The sequence below is a fragment of the Nannobrachium achirus genome (assembly GCF_963921795.1).
Source record: "Nannobrachium achirus genome assembly, chromosome: 5".
NCBI classification, from domain to species: Eukaryota; Metazoa; Chordata; class Actinopteri; order Myctophiformes; family Myctophidae; genus Nannobrachium; species Nannobrachium achirus.
The window spans coordinates 20452704-20476341 of NC_137814.1; the positions used below are offsets into that span (position 1 = coordinate 20452704).

At 41.9% G+C, this 23638-nt stretch overlaps 1 protein-coding gene across 1 annotated transcript in view; it reads right to left on the reverse strand.

Annotated features, from left to right (window-relative positions):
- The window catches only part of LOC308284885 (sodium channel protein type 4 subunit alpha-like), a gene marked incomplete at both ends in the record, with an annotated part of 59317 nt that overhangs the window by 26497 nt on the left and 9182 nt on the right, over positions 1-23638 (reverse strand). Inside the window, 12 exons of the mRNA XM_080725609.1 lie at positions 2180-2536; positions 3198-3371; positions 5232-5470; positions 7683-7794; positions 8872-9003; positions 9903-10151; positions 11165-11350; positions 12412-12609; positions 13763-13904; positions 20455-20518; positions 21437-21679; positions 23009-23100. Of these exons, the coding sequence (XP_080581735.1) occupies positions 2180-2536; positions 3198-3371; positions 5232-5470; positions 7683-7794; positions 8872-9003; positions 9903-10151; positions 11165-11350; positions 12412-12609; positions 13763-13904; positions 20455-20518; positions 21437-21679; positions 23009-23100 (2188 nt within the window). The remainder of the gene's footprint in view (positions 1-2179; positions 2537-3197; positions 3372-5231; positions 5471-7682; positions 7795-8871; positions 9004-9902; positions 10152-11164; positions 11351-12411; positions 12610-13762; positions 13905-20454; positions 20519-21436; positions 21680-23008; positions 23101-23638) is intronic.

Consider the following 23638-nt stretch of genomic DNA (forward strand, 5'->3'; position numbering starts at 1 on the left):
TTAATTTATTAGAAACATATGGACTAACACATGCCAACGAGTGGGCTCATCGGTAGATATAAAGCTGTTTCGACGATGAGGTGAGCAAGTTCTTGATTGTCATGTTTTGAGGCGAATATGGACGTTGAGGCTCAACCAGCGAGAGCCATTTGACTCTGCCTTATAACTCCAGGAGAGACACAACGTCCGAATATTAGCGATCTCTGCTGGAAGTTATAATTTATGGCTATTTCTCACATGGCCCTCTTCTTGCGCCACCATGAGGCCATTCTTGCAAAACACATTTTTGGACACTGCTCCTACAGATTTTGCCCTAAAATCACGCAAAGCGGTACACAGTATCTCTAAAGTCATGTCATCAACATGGATCTGTCCCATTTTGCATATTCCCCCCTGATTGGCTATCATTGCCTTGTAAAGTTTGTGTATGCGACCTGGCGGTCGTTTATCTCCCGATTTAGGGATTCTTACTGGTGTTATAAACTGTACCGGCATCAGATAATAAAATCGCTAGAACATACTATACTGCTACCCCCATAGCCTTGACTGATCTTTTTTGTATGGTACTTTGGTTTCAATTTCGCCCATAAAGCTTAGCTCATTAGCAGTGAATAAAACACTAAGCCCTGTTGACATTGAGCTTGTGCTGAAGCCACATGTCTGCTGTTGTGACTGAGGTTCGCACGGCAACAAATATAGATGCATTCAGTAGCTTGCATATGGAATGTATATACTGTATATGATTTCTGTAAAGGCAGCAGATGGCTTGAATGTAGGCCAGAATGGGTAATGTTTTGAAGCGATCCATGCAAGACAGCAAGCCAGATAGAAGTAATGGGAAATAGACACCCAAAAATGTAGTTACGTTTTATAATTAGGAAAAGATTCAGGTTGGGTTAGAGTTAGGATTAGGAGCTGGGGTTGGAGTTACTGTATGCCTGATTCATATTTACAGTAGTTACACGCCAGTGTCGCATACCAAAAATAAACAATCTCTGAGCTCACAACATGTTAAAACACGACACGTTGTGACCTTGGATATTTTAGTTCACGACACTAAGTATAATTCAAGTTTCAGGGTTAGGGTTAAAAATGAAAAAAAAAAAAAAAAAAAAAAAACTTTTGATGTCCTCACAGATATACTTTAGTAAATAGCAATACCAATGTGTGCGTGGCTGTGCTTGTGTGCATGTACTGTTAGGCATTGAGATTTTCTCAGTTACTTATTTGTAGGTCTTAAAGGTCTTAAGGTCTTTAGGTACTGTACAGTGTATCTATCAGATAATGTACACTGTATGTCACTGTCTGGACAGTCCAGTGCTACAAAGCCCTATAGTCACCGATCAGCCAGGTTCCATCTTCACCACTGTAATCCCTGATTGTGTATGATCTCATCAGTCAATGATCCCAGTTATCAGAGTTCGATCTGCTGGGAGCATCAGTGGGGATATGTTTATCCCTGCTTCTGGTCAGACTGGATTAAATAGTATTTATTTCCTTTTAATACGTTTGTGTTTGATAATGTCATAATTAAAAATGTAATAAAACATTTACGCATGTCACATTAACCCTGCATGGTGTGCCTATTCTCTGCAAATCTGTCAAAACTGAAAAAACAATCTTCAATTAAAACATAGTGAAGACAGCAGATCTTCAAGCTCACAACACGATTGTGAGCTTGATTAAAGTGATTAAAACCAGGAACACTTGTCTTAAGCCATATCACGATATTACAATCATATCCAGGGGTCATCAATATGTCTGTACACTTGGTCTTTTTTTACACACCATTATACTGTTCTTATTTTGATACCCAGGCCAATAACCGAATGTCAATTCTCCAGGTTTTCTTCAGAATATGTACCGGTATGACACTTATTTACTACGACACTACGGCATATTAAGGAGTCCAACTAGTATTAGTGGTTCTCAAATGTTGACAGTACAAATGTGTACACTCTCAGAGTTACAGACCTGTTATGGCCATTCAGGACTAGATCTTTGTGTTTCTGGTAATATTATTGTATTCTCATTGTGTATGTCCGTGGCAAAAAAGGTTTACAAAAATGTCCACCACAAGCCAGCATGGCGATGACTGATGCTCATATCACAATATTATTATATACCTGGCTGACCCTGACAGCTAGGGGTAAAAGGTGATTGAACAGGTAACACTTACCACCAGATTGCCAATCACCATGACCAGCATAAAGACCAGGATGCAGAGGGGCTGTCCAGCCACTTCCATACAATCCCACATAGTCTCGATCCACTCGCCACACAGCACCCGGAACACGATGAGGAAGGAGTGGAAGAAGTCCTTCATGTGCCAGCGGGGCAGCTGGCAGTCCATGGAGATCTTACACACGCAGTCCTGGTAGCTCTTGCCAAACAGCTGCATGCCGACCACCGCAAAGATGAACACGATGATGGCCAGGACCAGGGTCAGGTTGCCGAGGGCTCCCACAGAGTTACCGATGATCTTGATGAGCGTGTTCAGCGTGGGCCATGACTTGGCCAGTTTGAAGACTCTCAACTGGGGAGATGAAAGACCAGGGCGAGAAGAGTAGCAGTAAACATACAGTAGTCACGACACAACATAAAATCTAATGTTATAACAAACAAACTATAATCAAGGCAAAGAAACAAGTGAATGAAACCAGGAGTCTATGTGTGTCTGTATGTTTGAATTCATTGAGTATTACTACTGTAGGTCCTGAACTTAAGTTCCTATTCCAAGATGAGGGGCAGAAAAGCATTAAAGACCCAATGAAATGACTATTTTGGGTATTTTATTTTGAAGTTTCAGTTTGAAAAGGAAGCCTGTGTGTTTCTGAATCAATCCGAGGGGACCAGCCCTTCAGGCGATGAGATTTAAAATCTGAGTAATGGGAGTAATGGGAGCCAGCAATGGGAAACAAACAGGTGAATGTAATCAAAGGTTCATTTATATTCAAAAGGTCTATCTATATCATCACTTTTTGAATTTCTGTTCACAAGAAGTAATTAAGAATGGTCTATTTAGGGACCTTTGATATAAAAATACACAAAAAATGTGTATTTTCATTTTTTTGGCATCTAGTGTTAGGAATGCCCATATGATTACCACGGATAAGCTCTAAAAGTGTGAAAAACATATTTTTCATTTCACTGGGTCTTTAATATCCAAATCAGTCCGAATAACAGTTTCCCATTACCAATCTGAAGGAACGCAGGACAGACAGCCCCTCTACATTGGAGAGACCCAGTTCCATCAGACTGAGACACACGATAATGCCATCAAAGATGTTCCAGCCCTGTTGAAAGTAGTGGTATGGGTCCAGCGCGATGAGCTTCAGCACCATCTCTGCGGTAAAGATGCCAGTGAACACCTATCACAGCACACACAGTGACACAGCAAAGCAAAAAATAAACTATGGCTGAAGTCCTTTTTTTAGTTTCTATTCCAGTGATTCACCATCTTTTTAATTCATGCCTGTCAGATTGCCTGCACCCTACATTCCCACTCGCCTGCCTCTAATTGAAAGTGAATCACTAGACGTGCCAGTCGCTCCTCATGTGAAATACTCTTTACACTGCCGTGCTGAGACGTTGTGGGATCGTTAGTAATTCTCAACACATTCACCTTACAAGGGGTAATTTGATTCAACGTTTTTGTTAAAAATATTGCTTATGTCATCTTTTAATTCATCTTTAACTCATTGAGTTTCCCGAGTTATCGCCGAATGCTCCACGCTGCCAAACCCCCGGATCCGGTTTCCAGCAGGAAACAGTCAATCCGCTCCCATGTTACTGTTTGCTGTTTTCTGGAGTGTCTGCAGTGTAAACATTAAACTATCTCATATCTTTGGAACCATGTAACATGCAGCGGCGAAGCGCAGCTTGCGTGTACATGTTCGAGATCGGACTGGATCTTACTTGAGATAAATATGCTGTGACTACTTTTAAAAGGTAAGAAAAAAAGACATTAATTAGTGTGTCCCAAAATACCCCCACCAATTGACCAACATTCACACATTTTCTTTTGTGGTATGCCATACTCAGGTGTGGGGATCGAATCCCCAATCCTCAGTATGACAAAATGGCCACCACATGTTCAATGGGACAAATGGGCATCAAATGAGTATGTCTTTGTCCTTCTTCATAGCCTACTGCATTCTGTGTTGTCTCTATAAATTGCAGGTGTTTATTAGCCTGGGGCCAGCCTATATACTAATGCAGCTAACTAGTAACTGCAGTATAGATCCCCTCCTTGTTTTTACATGTGTGGGGATGATGTCTAGCTGCAGCTAGGCTAGGTGTTTATCTCCTTAAGCCATGATCAGTGTACAGTAGAGCTCAGAGTAAAACAAACAAAGCGTAATTATGTTCCCAGATATAGAACTCCATTATCTGACTGGCATGTTCTATGTTGCTCTTGTGTGCTTTTACTGCCCACTGAATCAGGCTTTCAGTACCACTCCACAGGCCATTTATCGCCCAACAGCACTTTACAGTATCACAGAGAGAGCCGGTGTTAACACTGTATCCTGGCAACACGCCAGCGATGGAAGGTAATCAAGTACATTTAATCAAGTACTGTATTTAAGTGCACATTTAGATACTTTTACTTTACTTGAATATGTCCCATTTTTGATACTTTATAACTCTACTCCAATACATCTATATTAGAGGTAAATATTGTACTTTTTACTACAAAAAATATTTCACAGCTTTAGCTACTTTGCAGGGTTAGATTAATATCATTACAAAACACAAACGAAATAATTAAGCTCTATTTCTTTGAAAAAACATTCTGCATACATGTAGACCTATGTATATTAATTAAGTATGTTGATGCCAATAATTTCCTCCTTTTACTCAAATAAAATGTTGTAACAGAGTATTATATATATCATCGTTGTCGGGTGGAAACCTCGTATCTCCAGGTTTCAAATTTGTACGTTCTTTCGCAAAGTAAAGCCCTGCTTCATCATACAAGGCCGTCGCACAAAAGTAGTGAAAACAGCCGATCTACAAGCACACAACGCCTCAAACACACGGTTTTGGACATACAAGGTTTTCACCCGACAACGACGATATAGATATATACACACACACAAACACACACATGTATTGCTACTAAGTAGGAAAACAATCTGAATACTTCTTTCACTACTGACTGCGTCCTGGCAACTCGCCTACTCAGATGCCTGCCCTAGAAAAAGAAAAAGAAAAGAAAGAAAAGGTACCAGATTGCCCACGGAGAGCATCCCATCGAACTCCTCGGTCATGGGGTAGTGCTCCAGGGCCATGAAGAGAGTGTTGAGGACAATGCAGACGGTGATGCCCAGGTCTAGGAAAGGATCCATCACCATGAAGTTCACCCACTCCTTCAGGCTCAGCCAGAAGGGGCAGCAGTCCCACACCAGGTACCTCCTGGCCAACGGGTACCAACTGGGATGACACTTCTGCCTCGACTCCTCCAGCTCTGCAGCAGGGATGATATTGATAGGTATTTTGTTATGGTTCATATCATCTTTTTATCAATACATATTGATGACCAACTGACCACCGGACCCTAAGGCACAGCCCGTGACTGTGCCATGTCATGTACAGTACCCACAACGTCTCTGTCTGGTAGAAATGAGGCCTTATCTACTGCCATGGAGCCTGTAACTAAAACAATGAGAATTGTTTTGGTTTCTAAGGCTCAGCCTGGGACATCTGGTGTCATCCAGACGGCAAGGACATCTCTTCCCCCAGGAACCTACTGTATATGGACTCTTTGTCTTGTGATTTGTGGACAAGAAACATATCCTATGAACTGTTGAAACGTCATCCACTGACTGACCAAATGACCATACTTATACTCATGTCAAAACATCATTTGTCAGAGAGAGCAAGAACCATTGAACCATTGAATATTCTGTTGTACCTATGTCTTGAATACTCTCTCTCCAGTAAACATTCCATTCTCACTCTGAATCACTCTCCTGTCTTATTTCTTTGTGTTGGATTATTGTATCTCATAGGGGAATAAGAAGGTGTTGTTGTTTACAAATAATATATTTATCAGACCCAAATGGGGATTTACTTTGATGCACAACCTGCTCGTTTACACAAGTGGTTCTCAAACTTTTCAGGCCGCGACCCCCCAAATAATCATATTTTAACTGGTGCCCCCCCCCCCCTCCCTACGAGCACTAAGAGTTTACATTTTGTATAACACAGTTCTATTGTGAAAATTGCACGTGGATCGGCTATTTTCACAATTTCTGCATCTAATATTTGACAATGTGTCCAATGTTTAATTTGTCATTTTAGAGGTATTAAAAAGTCCTTAAATTGTCACTTTAGAATAAGTGATACTCTACTATATAATAAGTGATACCCTCTATACACTTAAACTTAATGTTGGTTTGTTTAGGTACTGTTGAATGAGAAAACAATGTTGAACATTAAGTTCATCGTCTGGGGACCCCCCAAAATATTCACACAGGTTGAGAACCACTGGATTACACCAGGGGTCATCAAAATGTGTCTGTGGCAAAGAATTGGTCTTGTCCGTGGCATTATAATGTTCTTATTTTGATACCCAATGACCGAATGTCAAGTCTCCGTGTCTTCTTCAGAATATGTGTGAAACTTATTTACTACGACACTATGGCATATTAGGAGTCAAGCTAGTACTAGTAGTTCTCAAATGTTGTATTTGAAAAAGGAACCAAATGTAAGGGTCCATTTTGTACACTCTCAGAGTTACAGACCTGTTATGGCCAAACTGTGACTTTCTGGTAATATTATTGTCTACTCATTTTGTGGCAAAAATGTAATTTTGACAATAATGTCCACCACAAGCCAGCATGGCGATGACCCCTGATTTACACCAGTGGTTCTCAAACCTTTTCATGTTGTGGACCCCCCAAAAAATAATATGTATACATCTTTTGAGTGTCTAGTTTTTTGGTAGCTCATGCTTCCAAAGCTTTCACTCACTACATTTCAAAGACAAATTGAATCACACATCATTAAAGTAACACACTGGGTGCCCAGGATTATTCAAGATTTATTCGGCAGTTGCCATGGAAACCCGCTTTTTTACCTTGTTTGGGAGCTCCAGGGAAAAAGTAACCAGAGTAAATGTAATCTGAGTATGTCCTGTTTTTATTTTCGCGATAGTATTCTTCTTCACTCAAAACAGAAAAGTAACAATCACAGGCATCAATGCTTTTGTAAAGGCCGGTAGAGAAGGCAGCGTTTTAAACTTGAAAGTGATTTAAAAGTTAGATTAGGAGATAAATACATAACACTGCTCTCTACGAGGGAACGGATTTCCTAGGCATGTGATACCCCGTTGCATTTCGGGAATTGGAGTGTTTCTCTTCACAGGCGGGTGCCCCGTACATTAAACTTCAGTTTAATGTAAGACCCCCCGCGATGCGTCGAGGGCACGTTGTGGACCTCCTATGAGTTAAAGTAAAATGCATGAGCGACATTCGCCTGACATATACCGATAGGCTAATTAAGATAGGGTCCTGCCAGTTAAAAAAACACCATTACAACACTGGTTGTATTTGACCAGGAGCATCCATACTTTGACGCAAGTACTGGGGTTGAGTACTGTGTCCACTACAGTACAATATGGAGGGAACAACATGGCCCTCAGTAAAGGAAGCTCTGACCTCTTAGTTGATGCTCACCATCCATGGCCTCGCTGTAGCTGACAGAACTCAGTCCCCGCTTCCTGCACTGCGCCAGAGGCTCAGCCACCGTTGGGGACAGCCCGGGCGGAGGTTTGGGACAGTCAAGCTCCTGGGACACACAAGGAAACAAACAGGGCTTGAGAAATGATAGATTCATCTTCCCCAAGGGGACACACAGTAGACTGTCTTTTGCTGCCGTTAGCTACGAAGATGTACAGGTATAACGAAGCACACTCACGTTCTCCTCGTTTAATAGACCTATTCGCTCGGAAGTAACAACTTTTAGTTACAGAAAGGACCCTATTGTGACATGGTTACTGTGTGTATTATACATTATTGTGCTGCATATTTGCCTCTCTGCATGGATGTGCGTGTGCACTAGGGCATTCACGAATAGTGATTTTTAGTATTCGAATTATTCGACCTCAAAGTATTTGAATAGTCGAATATTCGACAGGACTGGCCAAACTGTCAAATATTAGGTAAGCAAGCAAGAGGCGAACATTGTGAAAATAGCCCATCTACATGCTCACAACGCCTCGCAACGCGAGGCGTTGTGAGCATGTAGATCTGCTATTTTCACAATATTTATCTGTGGAAACGAGTCATATTAAATGTAATACCTACAATTCCAAGTGCTTGTCAGGGTGGGGGTCCCCAGTTCAAATATGTTTATTTTGGGGGTCACAGCCTAAAAAGGTTTGAGAACCCCTGGTATAGAGCATTAACAAATTCATCCACCAGGGGCATTGACAACTCATTCTTATGACTTCCTATCTAGCTAAGCTTTATAAACTATATATTTTTTAAAGAGAAAACAATAATAATAAAAAAAGCGAATATTCGACTTCGTTGAACAACGTCGAATAGTGACTTTGATATTAGAATATTCAAATATTTGGTGAATGCCCTAGTTTATTATTTATTGTTTATTGAATGGATCCCCATTAGCTGAAGGCAAAGCAACAGCTAGTCTTCCTGGGGTCCATATAGGATACATACAAATATAAAAACATGAATACATAATTAATGAGATACAAAAAATAACAAATTACCAAAAAACATAATTTCAATACAAAAATAACAAATAATACAAAAATAACAAATGGGTGCTAGTGTGCACGCTTCCTGTTCCATTTTGTCCATTCATATCTTATTTGACAACATCAGGACGTCCTTCACTCACTGAGTCCTCCTTGACCTTCTCCATGCTCCAGACAGGCAGTGCAGAGGAATGTTGACCCAAGGCGCTCAAGCCGTTCTGGTCCGGGACCAGGCTGAGCCTGCCGTTGACATTGAAACTTGCGGGGATGAACACCTGAGAGTAGGGATGGGACGATATGAACATTTATTTTTAAATATATATATGTCACAGTTAGTTTGAGATTCAGTTAGATTGAGAACAGGAGCGCTCATTGTGCCGCGCGGGGCGGAGCAAGCGGTCGCTTTGATCCACAACAACGACAACGACAACGTAGCGTTGGCAGTAATGATAGCGCCTCACCCCACAGAGGTTAGGGTTAGGGTTAGGGTCAGGCATAGTTTTACTGAGATTACGGTTAGGGGTAGGGTTAGGCATAGTAAGCTAATGGCTAAACACAGCTGAGCTAGGCTAGTAGATAAACAAAGAGGCATCGCAGACGAGTGACGTCACCGACTACACAAGCGAATGGCTGTGTTGTCGCCATCTTGTGGTGATTACGCAGAATGACACAGGTGTGTTGATAAGTGACTATCAAAGTGAATTGATCCAGGTGGTGGTAGGGGTGTGTGGTGAACTACAAAACGCTCTTACCCCAATCTAACTGAGTTACCCAAACTAACAGTAACATATATATATCTTTATCCCACGATTTTGTAACTCGTTTTTCACCCAGTGCCAATTGCCTAAGCTGTAATCCTGGTCGCTGCTCTCCCTCTGCCAACCTGGGGAGGGCCCCGAACTGAGCATTCAGTGCATGAGGAGTTTTGGCAAAGAGAGATTTGGTAGAGAGTGAAAAAAAATTAAGACTGTATCAAGTACGTTATTTCCAGGTCCGTTTTACCAATTATTGAGGGTTTGAATGTTACCGGATATGCAGTTCGGCAAATAAAACGTGAATTGATCCCAGTGCATAACAGAGGATAATTTCACGAAAAAATGTAAACCTCCACGATGCGATTAGTTTTTCATCGTGATAAACGATGATAACGATTACCGTCCCATCCCATCCCTACCTGAGAGCAGTGGCTCCTCACGCTGCTCGTCCTCCTCCTCTTCCAGGGGGTGACCGTGGACCGTGTGGAGCCGGCGCGACTCCTCGTGATGGCCTCCCCGTGGACACTGTGCTCGTCGTCCCCCCCGATGTCGGCCTCGCGCGGCCAGAAAGAGCTGAAGATGCTGGCCTGGCTTCCTCTCCTGCTGCTAAGGGGGTGGGAGGAGAGGGTGGCCAGCAGGGGGTGGACTGGCATGGGAGACAGTGGAGGCTGGAAGGGACACAAGAGGACACATACATACATACTGTGGGTCACTTTTGGACGCCTCTGAAACGAATCAGAATCCTTTTAAAGATGGGGTACATGATTGACCCCCCCCCCCCCCCCCTTAACTCTTTGAGTGCCACCCTAGTCACCACTAGAGGGCGCCCAGTGGCCATAGAAAATCCCATAGAGATATGCTGGTATATGCAGAAGCCCTGCAGCCATGACTTGCCTGAACACTTTCCTTTGTGCATGTACAGGAAGAGGATGAAGTTAGCTTGAAGTTAGCTATTGGCTACCAAGCATTTTAGAAGCCTTATTTTCGTCAACTTAGCCATGATTAAACCTTGCACACCTCATGCATGGGAAAAAAACAGAGAAGAATGAGCTCTAAAAAATCCAATGCAATCCTGGATTGCATTGGAGTGGATTTGTGCAGTTTGTTCACAGCTTTCAAACAAAAAAATCCGATTGGAAATCCGTTCAGGCATTCTTGAGATAATCGCCATTATGTTTTACATGTTATGTAAACAAACATGGCTGCCCTGTATGTTAGATGGGGTTGTATGGGGGTGGAACATGCAAAATCGCGATTGAAATCATGTTCACTAGATTTGATGGGGTCCAAAAAAAAAAAAAAAAAAAATCAAAAATTTTTTTTTTTTTTTAAAAAGATTTTTTTTGGGAGGGGGCGTGGCAAAGTTAAACCAATGAAGGTGAAGGACTGTTGGAGCAGCAGGAGTCGGTGGCCCCCGGGAATTCCCCGTGAGTAGCCCAATTGGGGTGTTGATTTGGTCATTTTTGCACTATTTGCCAGCAGTGGCAGGGGGTCCGTGGAGGTCCGGGGGTCCTGAAGGTTGTGGTTTGGCAGTCAAGGAGTGTGTGTGGAAAATGTCACATGGATAGGGGCAACGATGGCGGAGATATGAGTAGGACAGCCGGTGGAGGTTTTGATAGTAAATGCGACCTGACGGTCGCAACAAGTGTTCAGACATTAGGCGTTACGCTCAATACCTTACCATTGGGTCGTCAAACAGCTCAAATTTCTCCTCCGCAGCCTCCTCCTCTGTCTCCTCCGACAGTGTTCGGTGGGAACGCCTCCTCCTGCTGCTCCGTCGCATGCTGATGCCTCTTTTCAAACCGAACGGAGACAGCTCTGGGGACAAGATCGAGTCTGTCTCCTGTGTCTGTCTTTTTGCAGCCAGCTTCACACGGCAACACAAAATAATGTCAGAATGTCATATTTTCAGATTTCTTGGATTAGCATCATTGGGTTTTGAATTAATTAAGTAAATAAGCTCTGTAGCAAACAAAGGTCTCTGATATTTGCATTACGATGGTATAAATATACTAGAGATTTGGCCGGATACGTGGCTGTCACATCTAGAGTTTGGTCTGCTACGCAACTCTCCTACCTCCGTACGTCACACCACCTGCCACCCGCAAGCTGGCCGGTCCTCCCTTAAAGGAGTAGTTCACCCGCAAAATTACTTTTTTTCTCACATTAGTCACACCATGGAGACTTGAGTTCAATAATATTTTTATGTATTTGTTGCATAGCTGATGCAAGGCGTTGTGAGCATGTACTGTAGATCCTAAGGCAAAGATTTTTGTAAAAAAATTACAAATTATAGTAAATGTACCCCCATTGATTCTGGATGGGGACCCAAATGCATGGGCCTGGATGGGGACCCAAATGCATTTGTGTGAGAATCACTTGACCCTTGACCCTAAATTTGTCCCCATTGATTCCCATCCAGAATCAATGGAGGTAAATTTACTATTATATATATATATATATATATATATATATATATATATATATATATATATATATATATGTATATGTATATATGTGTATATATGTGTATGTATGTATGTATGTATGTATATTATTAAACTCAAGTCTCCATGGTGTGAAGTCATTTTGGGGGTGAACTACTCCTTTAAGCCAATTTTTATATAGGATATTTCAACAAACATATGTTTTTTTTTTTTACATTTCTAAACTACGTGCCCAGTCAATAAATAAAATAATAGAACATCGGCTTAAAGATTCATGCCCAAGATATTTAATAACATATATGTCCTGGCACAATACATAAAAATCTATTTTCAGCCTATAGTAAATATAAAACCCATTGGGCAAAAGAAGCATTGGAAACCTGGTGAAGGAAATCATTATGATTATCCAATTTTCAGAAATACCAACCATTAACCCTATACATTTTTGCCACTGCTAGAAGGCGGATGTTGACAGACTTACTCTTTGCTCTCTTCGGAGATGTTCCATGGCCATCTGGAACTCTCTCTCCTTCTGCCAGGCCTCAGCGATGGTGGCCTGGTTCTGTTCCTCGTAGGCCATGGCCACCACAGCCAGGATCAGGTTGACCAAGTAGAAGGACCCCATGAAGATCACCAGCACAAAGAACACCATGTAGGTCTTCCCTGCTGCACGCAGAGTCTGACGGGGGTGAGACATCATATCATATCATATCATATCATATCATATCATATCATATCATATCATATCATATCATATCATAGGGTTCCCCAATTAGTTTTCCCCAAGGGCAGAATCATGTCTAGGGTACCAAGCCAAGGGCCACAACTTTGCAGGGGGCGACGGTGGCGTTCCCTCTACTCCAGCGACAGTTCAGATATCGTCACTGTCGGGCAGAAACCTTGTATCTCGTTTCAAATGTGTACGTTTTTTGGCAAAGCAAAGCCCTGCTTCATCATACAAGACCATCGCACAAAAGTGACAAAACTAGAGAAAACAGCAGATCTACAAGCACACAAACATTCTCTGCGCTGACAAACAAACGGTGTTTGCTTGTAGGCTGTTTTCACTAGTTTAGTGCATTTTTTAGATGATAGATAAAAAGTTTCCACCCGACAACGACGATATACTAGTGTTGTTGCTGCTCTTATACCACCATTATTACTGTGGTTGGTGGGGGCCAGACAGTAGCCCCCTGTGGGCCACAAATGGCCTGTGGGCCGCCTATTGGGGAACCCTGATATATGATATCAAGTACAGAGTGAAAGGTCAAGTTTATTAAGTATTGACGGTTCAAGTGGTTAAATATCTGAAAACACACATTAATCCAAAATACGCTGATGAGTGTGCTGTCAAACAATTAAACTATATGGAATCTATGTAAAGGTTGTGGGGGTCCCTGCTTTATCTCTCTCTCTCAACTAAGGGGTCCTTGGCCTGAAAACATTGAAGACCCCTGTCATGTCATGTCATGTCATGTCATGTCATGTCATGTCATGTCATGTCATGTCATGTCATGTCATGTCATGTCATGTCACACAGAAATGTAACATGTTTATTTGAAAAACAAATGCTTTTACCAAGCAATTTGACCAATTATTCTGCAATTGATTAATGATTAATTAACTAAATGTCTCAAGTGAAATCGCTTGCCCCATTTAGTTATTTAACCATTAATCAATTAATAATATAAGTCAAATGTGAGTACCTCGTAAGGGAAGGAAATCAAGCATTGACCATATTATTCATAAGGCGACCATTTTTCGTACTTCCCCTGATTCTGAAGTAAGAGCAAAATGGCTACCGTGTGAAGAAGGCCAATTAAAAACAACACCTGGTGAAATAGTTTTTCCCAGTAGTCTTGTGTCATGAGGCGAAAGAGTCCCAGGAATGCCCAGCCAAAGCTGTCAAAACTGGTATATCCATAGTTTGGGTTTCTCCCCTCTTTTAGGCAATCAAATCCATCTGGACACTTCCTACAACACACAACAAACAAAAGAAAAACACAAATATACTGAACAAAATGCTCCTGGGGGTGCGAACCCTGCCCGCAACAACGTATTTTGCTGCTGATCATCTCTTCGAGGTAGCCTACTGATCATCACCACCAAGTTTCGTGAAAATGTGGCCACTTGTTCACAAATTATTTTGATAACAGCCAGACCTTGACCCCAATTGTGACATTGACTTTTGACCTTTGCAACACAAAATATTCAGGGCAGTGTACGTATACTGATAACCGCCAACAGGTTTCCTGTAAAGTTCTCAAGTTATCTTGCTTGCTAACAAACAAACAAACAAGCACACATACAAACGGACAGGACCAATTATAATATCCTGTCACACATTGCTGCGGGCAGAATACAAAAAGAGGGCAAAGTGGTTATATTCAAAGACAGCACATCAGCAGTACCACATAGGCTATAGCAGAGGTGAGATGTCTGCTACTTTATCAGGGTTAACGACATCTCCAGTATGTACAGTGCATGTACAGTATCCCTTTGGCCACTGGGTTCACGGAGGGAAGTGAAGAGTGAGTAAATACAGTTCTGTATCATCACCATTATACAGACTGAAGAGTTGACTTGGAATTCATTCCAGGCTGCAGATCTAAAACGAATCGGAGCTAAAGGGATTAGCCAGGCCAGATGGATATCAAGTTTCAGTAAAAAAAAAAAAAGGAAAAAAAAGCAAATGTCAGCTTTATGCCTATTTGCTGATCTTCATTGTCAGCGCATTTGCATTACAGTAAATATTTCAGCCCCAGTAACATGGGGACAAGCTGGTCTGCCATATCAATCTGAGAGCAGAATAATTTAGTAATGGCAGTGAAACAGCTGGGCGGGGGCACAGTACAGTAGTATAGGTCTCTGTGGGAACAGCTATAGATCTAACCGGCGTGCCTGCCACCCAGCCAGACAGGCAGGCAGGCAGGCAGGCAGGCAGGCAGGCAGGCAGGCAGCCAGACAGGCAGGCAGGCAGGCAGGCAGGCAGGCAGGCAGGCAGGCAGACAGACAGACAGACAGACAGACAGACAGCGAGATATGCTCGCTAACATATTAGAATCAAGACAAAGGTGAGTAATACTTACAGGACCACTTCACCTATTTTAAACCTTATCTTCATATAATTGATCTGCACTAATGACTATTATAAGATGGCACTATTTCTGTCTACTGTCTCACTCTGTGTCACTGGTGGGCTATGGACAGTTCAGAAATCTGCAAACAATGACATCATCGATGGGGATTCCGAGCTAAAAGAAAATTCAAGTTCTTGTATTAAAATTTATTTTTAAAATATATTTTTAAAAGAACAAACCTGCCTACCTGCCTGTCACTGGTAGGCAGGTTTCTGAAAGGTCCATAGCTCACCTCTGAGCCACAGCGTGAGTAGACAGAAAAATGGTGCCATCTTATAATGAGCATTAGTGAAAACCAATTGTATGAAAATATGCATTACCAAAGAGTCATGACGACCCATGAGAAATGTGTTCACACTGACACACGAATGCACACACACACGCACGCACACACGCACGCACGCACGCACGCACGCACGCACGCACGCACGCACGCACGCACGCACGCACGCACGCACGCACACACACACACACACACACACACACACACACACACACACACACACACACACACACACACACACACACACACACACACACACATACAGACACACAAGAGCACACAAGTGTGTGCACACATGTACGCACGCACGCACATACCGGTACGGAGGGGAGAACGGGGTAAGATGAACCTGTGGGTAAGATGAACCACTCCCTTTGGGTCAATTCAGTCTCTAATAAGGTGGCGAGTTTATTTTGGTTCGGCACTGTCCAGACCCAAATATGGGTCCTGCCCCCCCGGTTCGATGGAGCGTCAACCTACTAAACTCGGTGCTGCCGAAATGTTGTGACCTCCCGACTTAATTTCGCTGCTCAGCGGTGTCTTCTCATTCATTCAGCCCAGCTTCAAGTTCATATTTTTGGCTGTGAAGTCAAGGAAACAGCGGTCATTTGGAAGGGAGACAAGCCGACCTCCAAATGATTGTGGCCGTGTATTTAGCGTTGCATAGCGGATACATTGTCAGCTGGCTCTTGCTCTGGCTGGAGAGTGATGGCAGGCAGACTGGGAGGCGCGCACGACACACACACACACACACACACACACACACACACACACACACACACACACACACACACACACACACACACACACACACACACACACACACACACACACAACAGCTTTGCTGCGTGTCTCGCTAGTCGCTGTCCGTTTTAAAGAGAAAAGAAGAGCTTAAACACAACTTTGCTAGTGTTCCGTGTTGATAGCAATAGCCTATTACCTCTATGGTTTATAGCCGATCTGCAAGCTCAAAACCTGTCGCGTCCACGACGAGTTGTGACTGTGGTGCATGCAGAAAGAGAGGCGGCACGTCTATAATGTGAGCTTAAATATTTTAGATTAAATATTTTCGACAGAGCTTGCACGTGTGTGAGAGAGAGACCCCGTCTCCATCTGGTGCTGCTGGAGCTGCTGCTCACTGGACCTCCAGTCATTCAGCGTGCAGCCGCGAGGACCAGTCAGATATGTATCCGTCCTGCTAAGCTCATTTATCGGCCACAAATGCCAAGGACCTTCAATATTTACAAGAGACTGCGGCGCTAGTTTAAGAGAGTATGAATTGAATCCCCCCGAACCTACATTAAATAATTTCGGGTCGGGGAGCCCTCCCGAACCAAAATAAACTCTGCACCTTATTAGAGTCTGAATCGACCCTTAATCTTTAAAACTATACACATTTGACCTTAAAATAAGAACACAACCGTCATTTTCACCTGGCTGTGGTGTTGACAGACACAAGGGTAAAGTGGCAAGCATATCTTTACACAAAAAAAGTGTTTTGCTGGTCAAAGTAATTGTTTTACTTTTATGGTATAATGATTTTTATGTTAAAGCAAATGTACCCAGGTCTAAACTTATATATCATGCATGTTGGTGATATTCCAATGTATAAAACTACCGGTATGTGAATCATTTAGCTAAAGATTGTTTTTAATAGTTTTTCTTACGGTAAATAACCATAAGAAAATAAATAAGACTATTTGCAAATGGGAAATGTGTTATTAAAATATTTCTGATAAGTAAATACATTTTTTTGTTCAAGTTTAAACTGTTAGAGTTTAGAATATCATGTGGGTCAACTTACCCCTTGACTTGGATCAACTTACCTTTGTCATAAATGCTGAATCATAATTTCAAATGATAGAAGACATCCTGAAATATGTATAGATGTTTTGATTTTACTGCCATCTCACTTTTTCTTGCTTCCAGGGCAACTTAAGCAAAAAGTGGTTACCACGTTCTCCCCTACATACGTACGCGAACGCACACGCACACACACACATGCATACTGTACAGACTAGAGTTAGCAGACATGGCAGATGTTGGCTTATCGTCAAACTAACAAAGCTAGACATGTGGTACGTGTACACAGTGGTGTTTCTTTTAATATCCATTTCAGCCTTTCATGTCAACTTTAACGCCATGAAGGTAGCAGATACATAAAACAACAACATTTTTCAGTGAGACAATAATCTGCCCAAGTTGTAATAACTGTGTCTTTCAATTGTCATGCAATGAGATACAGCCATTAAAAACAAGGTGCCTGTTACACCAAAGACGTTTCTATAGCAACCATGCCCTGGAGACTGTTGTTGCCTGTGTACAGTACATTCTCCTTTCCTGTGCCATGGGAAAACAATACACAGGTAACATAAACAAAAACCCTACACAACAGTCCTGGAACACTTGTGGATAGTTGTTCTATGATGCACAAAGAATGTTGCTGTACTTGTTTTAGGGCATCATCCAAATGAATAGCTATAATATAAAAGAGGACGTTTTACGAAGATGAAATCCTAATCGCAACTGAGTTCTCTGATAGCACAAGTAGCAAATATAACTCTCTGAATCTATGAAATAAACACAAGACCCTGCACTAGAAGACAAAATAAGGCACAAAAAGTAATACGAACGGCTGATACCAACAACTGGGAAAGATACATCTGTGTGTAAGACAGATACAGATTTTTACATATTGTATAAATATAAAATAGATATGATTAGGGTGCAGACAGAGTGAAGAGAATGCTACAAGACAATGATGGATCAGCATCTGTTGAAAACACAATATGGGACATTTGGACTTTAATCCCAAGGAAATGCTCATGTGTAAAATGTGGGGGTTGGGGGGATTTCGGAAAGGGCAAAAGTTGAAACTGTCTATATGTATTATACGGTCTAAATATAATCCTTGATGCTGAAGAGGATAAGCACTTGAACAATGATAAGGAAAAGTCAAGCTGTACAAAGACAGTTTGTGAGCAAAATGTTTGTTACTTAAGGCCCATTCCCACTATAGGCCAGATAAATAGATTTAAAAAAATATCTTTCTCCATTCAAGAGGATGGTACAGATAAAAAAGATATCTGTCACAGATATTTTTATCTGTATCTTACCATCCACTTGAATGGAGAAAGATATTTTCTTATCTATTTATCTGGCCCCGTGGGAATGGGCCTTTAAACATGAAACCACCCACGTAGGTTGTTCTCTTAGTTGTTTGAGTGTGTGTGTGTGTGTGTGTGTGTGTGTGTGTGTGTGTGTGTGTGTGTGTGTGTGTGTGTGTGTGTGTGTGTGTGTGTGTGTGTGTGTGTGTGTGTGTGTGTGTGTGTGTTTGTGTGTATCCAAAGCTTTAATTTGGAAATCTACAAGCATTAGTTGGAATACACTTAAAAGCTTAGGCATCCCGGGCCACCAGCATGGTGGTCTGGGTACCGTAGGCTGCAATGCCAGGCTGACAGCGTCTCGCAGGTTCGAGTCCTGTCCCCGACGACCTCCCCATCTCTCTCCCCATTTCCGGTCAGTCTACTGTCCTATCAATAAAGGCATAACTACCCAAAAATAAATACATATATAAAAAATCTTAGGCATCTTCTACTTTATATTTCTGCCTCCCGACCTGCTTTCAACATCTTGCCTCTATGTCAGGCCTAAACAAAAGTCATAGTAAAATGTAATAGAAGTAGAAAATATGTCTTAATCTTTTCACACACAAAACTACAAGCAACTCTGCTGTTACTTGTACAACCTACCATGGGCACACATCTCCAAAATAAACCTGTGATATTCTGTTCAGAATGTGACTTGTGGCATTATGTTTGAAACGAAACAAAAGAAAAACACTAATCCTCTTTGTTCAGATATTGCCCAAACAGTCATCATAAACCTGTTAAACACTGAGTAAAAAAAGAAATTCCTCTAGTTTTGACTTTTATAGTACTGTGCTTTTCAGGTATGCATTATCTTTTGTGATCAACAAGAATACCTAAAGCCCAGTTCAGACCAAAGATTTGCGACAAGATGAAACCATTTTAAGCCAGATTTATACTTCCTCGTATGATGGTGTCCCATGCTGAAAATAACCATCCTCACAACACGACGGATGCTATGCGTTGTGAGCTTATAGATCTGCTGGCGCACGATAGCGTTGTATGAGAGAGCATAAAATAAACACTAGAATGTTGTGTGGAAGAATTATGCCCATTTGTATAACCCTGAACGGATGGACAGATGGGTATTTAGTTCACTATAACCTTTTGACTGGCCTTGGCATGGTGAAAGAGAGTCATCCTGTTGTGCTTGTTGCAAAACCATCGGGATTAATAGGATTAATCAGTACACGGAATAACAAACTTGATGGTTTCACTCTGTGTCCCAGACAGGAAACATTATGTCCAACAGATTACAATGTCATTCATGCATCAAGTTTAACATTAATCAATATACAATCATTATCATGTACAGATCACTTCTTTGACACTACAAACAGAGCTCTCATGGTAACCAACAGAGAATAAATGGCATTACGACAGAAATGTTTGAAGACAGCGTTTAGGTTAACACAGTGGCACAGAATCACATCTCAACGATAACAGAACAACTACCATGCAATGTGATCCCTGCTCCAGTTAACCTCATCATGCTGTGGAGCTTTTGAAATAATGAAATATCAACAGACCCCACCAACCCCCTCCGCCCAGCTGGTCACTCCATGTTCCACATGTAAATGGTTCTGGCAGAGGCAGGGTGATTAACTACACCACATGTCATCTTGTGTGCTGACCCTCTCTCACGCTATCCCACGCTCTCTGGCTGGATTGTGTTCCCCCCCCGACGCTATACAAGACATCTACTGAAAAATATTAACCTGCAACTTAACCTACGTCTGCTGTTATTTATTGAAGCAATGTTGAAATCTATTTGTGCTGGGCTTTGTGCTAAGAGTTCTTTGCTGGACCACATGTCCAAGTATACAGATGGTACACACAGGGTTTGGTCACTCTCTAGTCATTCTAAACACAGCATTATGTAATACAGTGGACATGATACACAGACATACTTACTGAACATGATTCAACACAACAAATGACGGGCCACTTACCCTGCATCACTCGCAGATCCACATATTAAGGCATCCTTTGCTCCTTCTACTTTGTAAAAATTGCCTGAGAAGGAGAGAACAAATCAAATCAATTAGGGTCGAATGATAACACTCACTCCACATGTTTTTACAACTCTTACATTTCCACAGCCTATGTATTTGCCGGTTTCTTGACTTGACTTTTTGGGGCAACCTGCCAAGATCACACACGTCACACGTGTCTTCTTATTTTTTCACTCTCAAAAGGGCGCCTGCAATGTAGTGCTTTTGAAACTACATTGCAGTGCACATCATGGGGTCATCACTGCTTGCCACCTGTGAATTGTTTTATTTTTATTTTTGTTTATTTCGTTGCTGAGTGAGGTCAGCAGACAAAGTGACGTGAGTGAGATGAAAAAACCAGCGTCAAATCTACCAATCTCAATAGGCACTAACGGTATGGAGACCCCTGGTACCCATTTATGGATATCCATGTACTGTATATGGAGATATGCTGTGAGAGCCCAAACATGCTTACTCAGTTATTCGTTATGTGAAAGTCCTATGATGTCTATGACATCTGACATTATACCCTTTTATGCCCATACAGGAAGATCCCTGTCTGTAGAACCAGCCGTTAGTGTGGTATGAGGCCGATGTGGCCTCCATATATGGGCATTCCCATATGAAGTCCTGCAGGGAACTCCATATATGGGCATAAAAGGTATTCTGTAAGTGTGACATTACAGTGAAGCCAGAGCGTGATGTCAGAGCGGCAAACCCATTCTGTTAAGAGTGGTTCCCCTGACATCACAGTGACGTCAGAGCATGATGTCAGAGCGACAAACCCATAGAACCACAGTGTCAGGCATGACAGACAGACAGACAGACAGACAGACAGACAGACAGACAGAGATACATACAGAGAAGATGTGACAGTTCACAACTAAACTGCGACCTACGGTCGCACTAAACACTGCATAAGAATGTAGAACTGACTGACCTTCATTGGTGAGGAAGTCTGCCGTTGAGCTCCAGGTTCTGTTGTTGCAGATGAACGTGTCATTTGGGTTGAAAGAGGAGTTGACACAGTGAGAGATGTTGCGGATGCACTTCTGCTTCAGGTTCCCCATGAAGAGCTGCAGGCCGATGAGGGCGAAAACGCTGAGACAGAAGACAGTCAGGATCATCACGTCTGCCAGCTTCCTCACGGATTGGATCAGTGCGCCCACAATGGTCTTCAGCCCTGGAGGAGGGTGATAAAGACACATACATGATAAGACACATCAATGAGACAGAGAAGAAGGAAGTACATTTAGCTGGTGCCCGGCACTTTAGTGTGCTTTTATTTGTCTCTTCTCATTAGCATTATTTATCTAGAATTCTGCACATCACTGCAATTCACATGTCTATGTGTTAACATCTACATTGCTTGGATAAAGATATATCAGACAGCAATTAAACTTCTTTCTAGTATCATAATGTTAAGGGATTGTCAAGATTTATGAGAGGTGCTTGAGCAGGACAAAAACAAAAAATCACACCCGTGTGAACTGAGCGGTGGTGTGTGTGTGTGTGTGTGTGTGTGTGTGTGTGTGTGTGTGTGTGTGTGTGTGTGTGTGTGTGTGTGTGTGTGTGTGTCTGGCCTGGCCCCTCCCTTAACATGTGTGGTCACAAAAGGTACTGTAGGCTACATACAGACACGCACACACACACACACGGACGCATACACACACGGCCACGTATAGGAGACGGTGTAACCACCGCTCAAAAGCATTATGAAGGACAGACATCATCCTTACAGCCAAGGGCTCAAGGCTTAGTAAAAGTTATTTTCTCAGCGGCTGTCATTGCAGTAAATGAGCATATGGACAAAAAACAGAAACATAATGACTAAAAATAGGTAATCGATCTGATAAATGACTCTCATCTATAAATAAGCTCAACTCCTCTTTGAACATTTGATTGAACACTGCTGCTATTGATTAGATAGTGTATCTGCACATTATACAGTACCTGCACATGTTTGAAACTGCTGCTAAATGACAAGCTATTTATACCTGTCTGGCACAAGACTCTCCTTTACATCCAGTATTGTATCATCATTGTATATTATTATCATTATTATTTCTTTGTATAATATTATGAGGTTAGAATATTAAGTGGAACAAGTCCTAACAACATTTCACTTCTAGTGCTTGTAGAATAAAACATGTTGTGACTTGTTTTTTGATCGGATGATCAATTGAGAGTTTCTTTTGAATATTAAGTATATATTCTTTCCTTTCACAAATATATTCTATAATAGCTGTTGAAATGTAGGTTTGGTTGGAAACAAGGGCCTCTTATGGTAGTCAAAAAGTTTGTTTAATCAATAATGCTCTGGCTACACATTAGGCATTGTAGCTCTCGAGAGTGGTCACCCAAACATTGACTTGTTATATTGACTACTGTACTCACCACCATAACGCAGCATAAACATGCAACAGGAGTTCTTCTGCGTGACAGTAAGCACTTACGAGTCAGACCCTCTGTTACCTTTGCATGGATGAATTTTGTATTATTCTCTCCTTACCTGGGATAACTGAGATGGTTTTCAGGGCTCGTAGGACTCTGAAAGTTCTTAATGCAGAGACATTTCCGAGATCCACAAATTCTGTGACATAGCTGGGGAAAAAGCAGAGAAAGATTAGTGTGTGTGTGTGTGTGTGTGTGCGTGCGTGCGTGCGTGCGTGCGTGCGTGCGTTAGAAATGCTGACATCATGAGTAGTATAAAAGTAAATACACAAATAACAAGTGTATTTATTTTTATTTACTGTGATCTAGAAAAGGTGCAATAAAGTAGCACAATAACTAGAAAGGTGTGCTCCTCGTTGCGCAGATCTCCACTCAGGCCTGCCCGCCTACTCTGGGCTGTAAATATAGTTTCTACAACAGGCAGTGCACCGTTTAGCTATAGTGGCAGAATAGAGTTGTAATTCCAATTTAGGGATGATTTGATGTTGTGTTGACGATACTCTATGTCATTTTCATAATAAATAGGCCCTGCCCATAATTTTGTGAATCTAATTACAGCTAAAAGGGGGTCGCAGGGTTAATAACCCTGGTAGGCACATTTTACTTCTGAGCTGACGTTCCTTCCTGTAACTATGAATCATACGAATGATATGCTGGAATTAAAACTACTACAATATGCTTATTTCAT